Source organism: Phalacrocorax aristotelis, chromosome Z (assembly GCF_949628215.1).
Source record: "Phalacrocorax aristotelis chromosome Z, bGulAri2.1, whole genome shotgun sequence".
In the NCBI taxonomy this organism is placed as follows: domain Eukaryota; kingdom Metazoa; phylum Chordata; class Aves; order Suliformes; family Phalacrocoracidae; genus Phalacrocorax; species Phalacrocorax aristotelis.
Window position 1 is genome coordinate 64,692,949 of NC_134311.1, and position 12,143 is coordinate 64,705,091.

The 12,143-nt window shown below is 38.0% G+C and overlaps 1 protein-coding gene across 1 annotated transcript in view; it reads right to left on the reverse strand.

The window, feature by feature from the left end:
- Positions 1–4,852: 4,852 nt before the first annotated feature.
- Positions 4,853–12,143, reverse strand: part of PARP8 (poly(ADP-ribose) polymerase family member 8) — a 120,318-nt gene continuing 113,027 nt past the window's right edge. Inside the window, exons 23-26 of the mRNA XM_075078631.1 lie at positions 10,608–10,684; positions 9,597–9,666; positions 6,510–6,594; positions 4,853–5,891 (exon numbers count right to left, since the gene is read on the reverse strand). Of these exons, the coding sequence (XP_074934732.1) occupies positions 5,789–5,891; positions 6,510–6,594; positions 9,597–9,666; positions 10,608–10,684 (335 nt within the window). The 3' untranslated portion in view covers positions 4,853–5,788. The remainder of the gene's footprint in view (positions 5,892–6,509; positions 6,595–9,596; positions 9,667–10,607; positions 10,685–12,143) is intronic.

Consider the following 12,143-nt stretch of genomic DNA (forward strand, 5'->3'; position numbering starts at 1 on the left):
CTTTGAACAGAGTTCTCAAAATAGTGCCCAAATGCACAGTACTTGTTGAACAAATTCTGATTTATTGAAAGTAAACATTTACATTGGCTACAATGTTATAACTGTTACAAAGCTGGATAAAAGAGGCTTAAATAGCAATAGAAAGCAAGTGCAGTAAAAAGTGAAGAGAGAAAATATTTGGCCTTGGTGATCTTCTGGCAGTATTTACATTATGTACATTTTGTTAAATATTTGTAGTAACTTTAAGGCACCATAGGCTAAATAGCAGGCTGCAGTACTATTTTGTGCACAGAATTTAATAAATTTATTTGGAGGGAAAAAGGCTGTAGAGTTAAAAGAAACATAGGTGTATGTTTACATAAAGGAGTGGCTCCTTCTTAAAATTCAAAGATATATTACATACTGGCTAAATTCTGAAATTATTTTTAGAACAGTAAATTATATTGAGTGTCTGTGTATAAGGACTATTTTTACTGAGTTGCTGGTAAATGTTTAACATAATCTATTCTTCAACAGGCTTTTCACACGCTAGATATGTTCATCTAAAAACTACTTGAATTCTTTTTTTTTTTTTTGGCCTTACAAAAGTCTTATACCTAGTATGTATACAAAATCCCACTGAAAAGTATGGGGGGTAGTAATTTACACCACAGCCGTCTGCAGCAGACTGAAACTTAGCAGGAGCACGCAATCAAAATATTTTGAAACAGCAGCTCAAGGTGTTTTTATTCCCCCTCACTCTTGTTGGTGGCTGCTGCTCCAGCCGGTGAGCAGGGGTACGAAACTGCCACCCCATGGAAGACAGAGGAGATCAGCGCTTTCATACCTGATGCTTCCAAAACCAAAACCAGAAGTTCAAATTACTGGAAAAATCCTTGTGCATTTTATACGACAATGTGCATGCAGAATGCCACTCTTCTTTGAGTAAATCTTCGCATTTTTATATATCCCCTTCTGAAGCACAAGTGTCCCTCAACTCCTGAGTGCTTGAAGAATAAATTTGATTATTATCACGGTCCTTGCTGTTCAGACTCAAAATCCTTTCTGAACAACTTTCAGTGCCACATGCATCTTAACTGCTTTCCAAACAACAGACCTTGTTCAGTTTAGTCAATAGGCTCATCTTTCACCTTGAGGTAGTGTTTGTAATGAAGACATTGCGCGGGACACGAGATTAACACCTCGGTTTTGCACATAAAGAGCCACAGGACCCTACGTGCCCCAAGAGACAAGTGGATGTGTGGCAAGCATCAGCAGGGCTGCTGTGGTGCTGTTGGCACAATGCTGTGCATGGCAAGGCTGGGCGCTGCCTACCATGGCCCTCCCAACCCTTTCGCCCCTTTGCCCTCGCCACCATGGCTGCCATCCTGCCATCACGTAGCCAGAGAGAAGCCGAGTCCTGCTAACTCCCACCCAGGTCTAGAGGCCAGGCAGTGCGTGGGCGTCCACATACTGATGCCATTGCAACGGGCCTTTGCCTCAGCAGCTTCTAAAAAACTTACCATGAGAGCGAGGGGTGACTAGTACAAAAACCAGCTGTGTTTGTTCAAGGGCCTGACCCTCAGCACCTCCAATGGGTGCTCAGTACAACATGGGATCAGGCCCCAAACCTATCTGTCGTGAAAATGCTAAGATTACAGACAGCTTCTGCTCCCGTGGTATTACCTCCCTGTCAGTCATGGCTCATACTCTTTGTATCTAACTTACATATTCTAGAGCCAAGAAGAAATCCATCTAAATTAATCTAATGCTTAAGTAACTATATACTGTTTTTATACTTGTTTAGGGTTTTTTTTTTTTTACTGTTTCTTTTTAAATCATGAATCTTTTCATTCAGTTGTCTCTTCCTGGGTTTTTTTGCACTTTGTACTCATCTATGTTGGAAGCATGCTAATTGCTTCCACAGCAGTAAGTGGTTTATAAGCAAAGTATAATTGATCTAAGCACAAAGTCCTCATTGGGAGTGATCTTATATTTGTATTAACAAAAGCATAATCTTAGCATTATTCATCAGATGCATTTTTAGTACTAACAGCTATAATATTAAAGTTATACACATCAATAACAGTTTTTCAAGGGCTTTAGAGGAAAAAAATAAGCATAAACAATTCCGATGTTATCAACTAGTTCCTATAAAATATTAAGCAGAATATTAGACAAACTGGCCATTTTATGCTAAGTAATATGGAACCAAAGACTCAAGTTATCAAAACACTGTAGCATTGCTGAAGAAAACAGAGCTATGCTGATCGATATCATAGGATAACTCAAATTGCTTAACCCCTTGAATTCTAAATATCTGCCTGTATATCAAGAAAGGTTTAAAAGCATCTTCTTGTATTCCTTCCGCAATGTTTAAAATATTCAGAAGTCTAAATATGGCAATTCATAATTAGGGTGCAACATTAAGTTATTAACATAAGTTTTCTGTCAAACCTTCCCCATTTGAGGGCTTGTAATTTGTTGTGGGATGTAGGAAGAAGTTAGGAAGTTCTTTCCCAGGAATTCCCTGGTTGCTCCATGCAGGACGTGGCCACAGCCAGATACCTATGGCTTCATGGGGATTTCTACCAAGAAAGATAGTAGAGCCTGGAGCTCTATTTTCTTTGATTAAAAGCTCTCTGTGAAAAGCCTACATCTTTACAGCGGGAATGACAGACTGCTCTATCACCAATATGTGTGCATGATAACAGAGGAAAGGAAATGCAAGGGCTTTGGGGATAACACAGGGTCCTTGCTCAGAGGACCCTGGCATTTTATTTTTTATCCCCTGGAATCCATGGGAATGTAAGTATTTGGAAGAACTTGGCAACATGCAACTTCCACTCTTGGATAAAACCACAAGGGAAAAAGCCTTCAAAGAAAATCTCATCCTTGGGCTTTTTCATTCCAGTTCTTGGCAATAAAGTCTTTGTTTCAGCTTTGAAGTTTGCTATAGAAGGGCTATTCATTTTTGAGTAACAGACCGACAAAGAAACTCCCTCTTTCCTCTCACCTTTTAAAAATGATGAGAACTAATACTTTTTTTATATGATCTGAAGACTCATGTTCACCTGCACGTAATATAATGCCTTAGAAGAAATTTCTCTTTAATGTATTGGCTAAAGAAAAAAGTGACAGAGTTTTCGTGTAGCAGGTGAATTTTGGTTTAATTCAATTGCTGTTCGTGTGCGACACTGGGCTTACATCCTTGCACTGTCCCCTATGGTGTGACACCTTCCCAGGTGGTCCAGCTGCCCTAGGCATGATGCTGCCCCATACTTCTGTGGGGCATGTTTCCCCACACTGCAGCTTCGTTCTCGCAGCCCTTTTTCCTGCCATGCAACGTGTGGGACCTATGCTGCCAATGCCACCTGTTAGTAATTCAGTGGCTCATTTTCTTTTTCTTTCCTGCCAGCAATCCCCGCATCCCTTCAGAACTACCTTTCTCCCTGAAAGGTTTTGCCGTCTCCCAGTGCTTTGTAATGCCTGTGCTTGCCACATTCTGCCTTGTACTCTTGGCTATCCTCCTCCCCTACGTGTAAGCAAGTTGCCTCAGTACTCCCTGAAGTGGGCACCTTACAACAGCAAGGCCTCCATATACCTCAGAGCCCTGCTTTCCTCCACACTGTCCCTTCCTCCTGCTCATCCGTTTAAAACAAACTTCTGAGCAGTCTTAAGATTTGTCAAAGATGTGTTTTCCCTCCCCTTTCCAGTGGTTGTACTTATGATGGTGCTGTGCATGGCCTCACCACACAAACCAAGGCTGACTTGCTCCCATAACTACATTCCAAGTTTCTTCCCTCAAAGGGCTCACTTGTGACGCTGCTGCAGCTTGAGGGGACAGGGAAGATGACTGCTTACTTGGCTTCTCCACTTCACTCATGGTCATCTTTCTTTTCTCCTAGTTTTTTGAGGAGGCCTCCCAGAGTGGTGGACTATCAGCCCAGTCAGCGTAGAGTATCTTTGTGGACTTGCTTCCTAGTTTCTTTTTGTTATGCAAAACATAGGGATTCAGACACATACATCAGGACAAATTATAGCAAGATGGTCATTCCAGAGTTTCAGCTCCACTTCTGAATGATACTGATTTTGTGCAGATACGCAACCTAAGGCAGTTCTTAGGCAGACAGACAAACTTCAGGAATACTCTTTGTTTTGAGAAGTTAACCTGTGTCCCAACACAGAAGATAACAATTAAAGTAGCGATTGTCAAGTTGGGGGTCCACCAAAAGGGGGTGAAAGTCAATAGAAATTCAATAGCAAAATGCAAACAGGGTTGGCTTTACAAGTCTGGATGTGAACCCAGAAAAAATGAAGTCCTCAGCAAATAAATGTGGAATGCTAAAATACATCTCCAGGTATGTGCTCCTAGGCCCAATAGCACTATTTTACTTGTAGGGCACTTCAACTGCAGCAAGTAATAAGGGAGTGTAGCTTGAACTAGAAAGAAGGAATCACCCATTACAGCACATATAATGCAGTTCTGTTTAAAAGAATCAAATATGCCTGTGCTCTGTTGTGCTGTTATTTGGTGCTTCAGTATCTTCACTATGAAAATAACATAATAGAGGATTCAGTCTATTTTTGCTTTCTGAGGTGGCTTGTAATAGTTGCACAGATGGCTAAGTTGAACTGTGCTCCATATTCAAGGGTGTGATTGAGGCCTCAGAATAGCTACTGTGAGGTCTGCCAAGGGCACTTATCAGGGCACAGGATATGCTTTATGCCTTGGAGACTGAGCCCCTCCCCACCTGTGTTGCTATCATGCTCACTTGGAAAAAACAGTTGTTAATTTAAAGGACAGAGAGATTTGGTTTGTTTTCCCTTAGGAATAAATTAATAAAAATATTTCACCAAGAGAAAATCAGTAAAATTTTGCATTTGTTTGTATTTTCTGATGTACCAACAATCAATCATGTAAAATCCTTAATTCAGCATACACTTTTAAATAGGTGGCTAAATTTAACCACAGAACAGTTTCACTGAAGTTAAGATGAAAACATTAAAGAACCTCATTGATCTAAAGAAACTGTAAAATCTAGTATATAAAAACCCAAATTTGTAAAAAGGAAGTTAACAGCTTCAGAATTCCCAGACACTGCTAGGCTTGTGTAATTAAAAAATGCAACTGACCTGCTTAATGGATAAGATAGTGTTTCCAGAAAAGATAAAACTAAATATACATCACCACATTAATTATTTTTTGCTTTGTTTCCATCATTGAATAAAAAATGTGTTGTTTTAACCTTTGACTCTAAATCCTAGCTGCATTTGTGTACAACAAAATGAATCAAAGATAGCTGCAGGTAACCAATTTCTTTAATTTGACATGTTCCAGACAACCTTTTATTGTGTTTAAGTATGAGAATATTTTACTTATTGCAAAGTATCCTGCATAATACAGATGCTCCGCTATAAAATCTTCTCTCTTGCTTATAATTCAGTCATTCTAAATTTAAAATACCAGTATACAGTACTAAAACCTCCAATTGAAGTTTAATATAAAAATATCAGCACAAAACTCCTTTTTAAAGTCTGTTTATTGTGAGCAACCCAAATGCCTGTTTAATTATTATTAGTTGTAGTATAGTAATAGACTTTGCACCCCTACAGTTGCTTATTCATACCATCTCAGGTATTTTGATGAGATAAGAAATACTAAGTAAGAAAACAGTAAGTATTCAAAGGGTTAATTTGCTTAGAATAATAATAATAAATTAGGTTTTTGCATCTTCTTCAGTTCAAAATCCAGCTTTGAGACTGAGGAAGGCTTCCAAATCACATCAATCAAATAAGAGTGGTCCTTTTAACCAGTAGCAGTTTGATTGCCAATGACTCGAAGAATCTCTTTATGAATGCTTGGTTCCTGTGTATTTATACTTGTATCACCCACTTGACCATCTTCATAACTAAAAAAAAGTACAGAAAATAAAATCAAATTAGTGTTTTATTAATCTACCTAAAACCATCCAAAACATTCGTTCAATGATCAAGAGCGCTTATTCCATATGTTAACATGTTTCTATTAAAGTGCTCTGCTGCAGTTCACCATTATATGCAGAATCTAAACTCTAAAGAGTGTAGGGGGTAACGCTGCCATTGTCATTGAAACCCTGAGGCTGAATAAGCCATTAAGACCCAAAGGGGAGAAGTCATAGGTGAGAGAGGAAATGCTCACATCATAGACAGGAAGCCTTTAATGAATTCCTCAGCTTTAAAACATATAGCCAGAGAGAAATGTTATTTTATGATACATGGATTAGACTTACTGTAACATGAGCTAATACTATAGAATGCGAAAAATCAGTAACTTATTCATTTGTTCTATAACAAAACATCTACTAAACCTTTGTCACTAGCTTATCCATACATCTAACAGAAGTACAGAGAAAGATAAATGAAGTGATACTGAAAAGAATAAGGAAGAAATGTCTTTTATCTACTTCGGTTACAACTGTTGGAGGGAGGATGGGGAAAAAGGTCTAGGACAAAGAGAAGTTGAATGTCGAAAGACACTTTGTACTCACACAAAGAAAAACCTTGTACACACGTGATCCGTATTTGGAACTACCCATATCTCTCCATGTTTGTGCAGATCAGATGAGGTTATCACTATAAGGGAAACAATAAATTTCATAGTGATGAAAACATGCCTGGAAAATATCACTTTAAAAGATTTGCTCTTTTATACACTTTAAATAGCCTTATGGGAATGTGTAGTTTTCCACTGCATGTCTGTGATGTGGTATAGACTCTGAGTTGGCTGCTACTACAAACAGGGAGATGAACTTGGTTCTTTTCCAAAATATGTTCTATTTTCCAGAAAACACAGATGCTTGATGTATGTGAGCCAGTTCTTAATTGGAATAAAAATTGAAAAAGCACATTTATTAAAAACTGATTTTCAACGGTCATAGGGCTGTTAAGGAGGATCTGAGTCAACTAATCAGATTTCCCAACAGATATATTTGTGTTTGATGATGGCTGAGCCAAAAATACAAAGTTACAGACAAAGCCTGAAACTGAGGTATGACAAATTTGGGATATGCAATATTATAACATATTTTTAAAAATTAAGCATAGCAATTATTATTGAAGGGGATCACAAGGCTTGCCACAGCTTGCTCAATGTTTAGAAAACACCAATGTATTTGATCATATGTTGTTTACTAGCAGACTGAGGACAACAAAGGAAAGAAACCTTTTTATTGCTAGGTAGAACCTATACCGTCAATCTGTATTTGAAAAGATTTCTATAAACACATTTAAACAGCAGCCTTCTGGGCAAGTTGTCCAACTGTGGCATGAATGGGTTCAAGGTGCTGGGTGAAGAACTGGCTGAAGGGCAAACCTCAAACAGTTGTAGTGAATGGGGCTACATCTGGCTGACGACCGGTCACCAGTGGTGCTCCTCAGGGCTCAATTCCAGGGCTAGTTCTGTTCAAGACATCTATCAGCAACCTGAATGCAGGAGTTTAATGCACCATTTGCAAGTCTGATGATGATAACAAAATGGGAGGTGCTGCTGACTCTCTTGAGGGACAGGAGGCCTTGCAGAGGGATCAAGATAGATCAAAGCATTGGGCTATGATTAATGGCATGAAATCTAACAAGTCCAAATGCCGGATTCTGCACCTAGGATGGAGTAATGCCAGACACAAGTATAAATGGGGAGAGAAGTGCCTGGAGAGCAGCCCTGCAGAAAGGGATCTGGGGGTGCTGCTCGACAGCAGGCTCAATACAAGTCAGTCAGCAGTGTGCCCTGGTAGCCAAGAGGGCAAACTGCATCCAGGGGCGCATCCAACACAGCACAACCAGCCAGCCAAAAGACGAGATTATCCCGCTGTGTTCAGCATTGCCGTGGCCTCCTCTTGAGTGCTATGTGATGTTCTGGGACCCACAATTTAAGAAGGATGTGAAGGTCCTTGAATGCATCCAGAGGAAGGCAACAAAGCTGGTGAAAGGGCTGGAAGGAATGTCCTAGGAGGAGCGGCTGAGGACTTTGGGTTTGTCTGGTCTGGAGAAAAGGAGGCTGAGGGGCGACCTCATTGCTCTCTGCAGCTTCCTGAGGAGGGGAAGTGGAGAGGGAGGTGCTGGTCTCTTCTCCCTGGGATCCAGTGATAGGATACGTCGCAATGGTTCAAAGCTGCACCGGGGGAGGTTTAGACTAGACATTAGGAAGCATTTCTTTATTGAGAGGGTGGTCAAACACTGGAACAGGCTTCCCAGAGAGGTGGTCAATGCCCAAGCATGTCAGTGTTCAACAGGCATTTGGACAATTCCCTTAACGACACACGTTAAGTTTTGGTCAGCTCTGAAGTGGTCAGGCAGTTGGATTAGATGATGGTTGTAAGTCCCTTCAAACTGAAAGAGTCTATTCTATTCTAAGACAACCATGAATAAATGCATATTCAATTTTTATACAGTTTCTTCCATGAATTGTAATTTTTAACAAACATTTATCTCTTGTAATTAATTTTATTTAAAATCTATATTAATACCTCCCCTAAACACGTCATTTCACAGAAAAATGAAGTGAATATGAATGATGTAAAATATATTTTATCAAATATTTAAAATTCATCCTTAAAAAAATCAATAATCCATTAACAAGTGTAAGGAAAGAACACCATGGATTTAAAAGTCGTTATGAAAGACGTAAATTTCACCTAGAAGCTTCCAGCATCATAGGACAAGTTAATTCTAGTAAACCCTAGATTCATTCTGTATCTTCTTCTGAAAGTTTTAGAACTAAACTTAGGTATTTTTCTGTCCAGAACAAATAGCATTTTCATGTTGACTGACTTCTCCTTATTCATATTATTTCACTTGAACATTCTCAAAAATATATATATTAAAAAGCAGCATATACAGCTTAAAGCTTCCACTTTGAAAGAACATCTTTTCAACTCCGTCTTAATTTTTACTTTCAAAAATCAATGAATGCTCCAAATAAAGGGCAAACTGAGTTTAATATTTCGTTTTGTTTTGCCAATGAGACCAACTAGCAGCAACTGGTATATTTCTTATTCAAATTTCATGATTCTTTATTCTCAAAACCTGCTGAAGTTTTGTTATCTATTAAAAGAATAGCTAAGTCTTTCAAGAATGACTGTACTCATACACACTGGATTTTAACTTCACATTATTTCTGAAGCAGTCAGAGACAACTGAGTGGTTGCCAGATGAACAGTATATTTGCCTGAACAGTGAAAAACTATTTGGAAATTCAATAGGAAAGCTGTTTTTTCTGCCTTGTAGGTGTTTAATGCATTTGTTAAGAGCTTGCAAGAAGTTGGTGTTTCAAATAAAGGCCACAACTTGGGTTATCTTGATGGCTTAGGAATATGATCACATTTGAAAGACAGACCAGATGATCAGGCACTATGCGCATATGATTACTTCATGAAAATTCAGCATGTGTTACAGGTTTTGTCCAAGAGGGAAACATTCTGAACTGAAATATAAAGGTCAGATATTACGCAAGTACTTGTACACCTACCAGTAGTGTCTTACCTAGAAAAACCCAATACTGGAACTAAAGGTCTCACTGATATGCATCCAGTAACACTGTGTCCATGACTAAAACAGTTTTTCAAGGGCTTTCAGCTTACCTTCACATAAGGCTATGCATTTTAAGTTACGGCTTTGCAAAAACTGTGACTGTTGTCCTTTCTTCTGCGACTGAGATTTAAAAACATGAGAAAACTTAATTAGTGCAGTAAGTCAAACTGAGTGAAAAAGTAACAAAGGCCAGGGCTGCTATTTTCAGTGGTTTATTAATGAACAAAGATAGAAGCAGCCTTTCTAAAACGTTTCTATTTTATTTCTAAAATGTAACAGAATTTGTAAAATAATTTACATTATTTGTTTGGATTATTGTAGGAGGTATTTGAACTCCTTCAACCAGAAAGAAAAGTTCCTAATTATTACAGACTGAATAATATTTTTAGAAATATCAGAGTGTTTGATAGACAAATTATAGCAGAATTTAAAAAAAGGTGAATTTGATCACCAACTCTTTGGCCACTGCCCTGATATTTTACTGGCCTTCCCCTTTCTGAGGGCTTCTGCTGTTACATACAATCTCTCTCTAAAGCTAGATTATTCGGCAGTTTCTGTGTTAACTATGGAGACAGATGTAAGATTTCTTTCTCAAAGCTTAGCCCTAGAGGTAAATGCTATGAGTTTGCTTCACATAAAGCAGACTCGTAATGATTTAATATGTAAAAACCATGTAGAAGAAAAACTGACTTGCTGTAAATACAACGCTAATTGTTTTCCAGCAATAACCACCCTCAATTCCTTTTGTATCATTCTTCTGCAAGTCTCTAACTCAGAAAACAAGGGCTTGCTAAGGGTCACAATGCAATCTATATTTAATTTTCATTCTCTTCCTGAATTATTCTACTTGGAAAAGAAGGGCACAAGACCTGCAGTACACACCTTAAATTGTTACTAAAAGCAGTCAGGCCACATTTGATGTTCGCAGTCTCTGAAGTTGTTGATTTTGTTCAATAAAATAGAACTGTTAGCTTTCACAAAGGGAATATTACCTCCTTTTCAACTATAAAGTTCTCAAGCATAAAACCATAAATCTTCCAGAAATCGTTGATGTACTGTACCTGTGATGTATTACTGCCCTTGCTGCCTGAAGCTGGTTCATCTTTAGCTGACACCTTCTGCTGCTTCTTGTTCATCCCTAGGAATATTAAAATCATATAAGACACCTTGGCATATAAATACTATAATAAGCAAAGTTCAGTGCAGAGAATGAAACAGGTAGCACAATGCGAATCACACTCTGTTGCACGGCACCCAAAAAGCTACTAAGCTTTGTCATAGAATATCTCAGTTTAATCCTGCAAATTACCAGTACTTCTGCATTCATTGCAAAGACCCTAGGAAAGTCAACTTAGCATTACATAGGTGCAAAACCAGATAAACAAGAGCTTAAATGCCACTGAATGTAACTCAGGAATAGTCTTGGGCAGTTGCTTAACAGAGTTGCATGTCAGCATGTCTTGAGTCTGACTCTATTCAGGCTGAAGCAATAGTCTGATTTACTACGGGTAGGATAGCAAAATCACATGAGAACAAACTTTAGATATTAATCTTTAACACTTTGTTTAGACTTATTAAAAGTCTAATTAATTTTTAGAAGAGTTAATTTATTTAAAGTTTGAAAGTCTACCTTGGTTTAAATAATTTATCTACATGTAAAAGTTTGAAATTATTTGTCAGTCACATTGGATCCAGTTTCAATCTCAGAAATCCAAACACCTACATTTGTGCTTTACATCACTTTTATATTCCTTATGCTGGTCTATATACAATTCCTGTATTGTATGCTACTACAGGCTTCCTTGCCTTTCCAGTATCCTGTATTTCTTAGCAGTTTACAAACACAGACTGAATTATGGGGAAGTTTAACTCTTTGAAGGAACAGGGAATGTAGGACTGCTCCTGGTTTTTATTGGCATCAAGTATTACATACTTCATAGGAATACAGGCCTCCTTTCTGGAAGATGGAAGGGGCAAAGTAAGGTAGAGAGATGAGAAAAACCACACTGAAGCTGACAAAGCAGTGTTGTCCAAACAGAAGGGCATTTTCTTAGTTAATGATACTGCATCCTGCACTTCTAGTGAGTGCTAAAAAACTTCCAAACTTGTGTAATCTCTGAAAAGCTGAAAGTGCATTTAGAGATTATTGATATTGAAATTCAGTAAAAAGTAGTAAAAAAAGGTGACCCTTAAATGAGTTGTGACATTAACTAAAAATACTGAAAATCAGAAGGTATAACTAAACCTCTCAGAATTATCTACATGCACACAAACACACATTCAACTATACCAGCACTTTTCTATGTAAGGAAATGGTAAATACAATATATCTAAAGCAAAAAGTCACCATATTTAAAAATCTCTTAATTTTTTAAATATACACATTGGTGTACCTTGTTTCTATAATGTTTCTAATTATGATTTAATTCTTATATGGAAAACTCTTCACAACTCACTTTTGGATTTACGAGTGGGGCAAATTATGTTCCCTCCCCTTCTCATGCTAAAACACTGTCCTGTACTTTCTATGTAATCCTGGCATGGTGATACTAGGGAATGCTCTTAAATATACATAGTTGAACATGTCTGTTGAATAT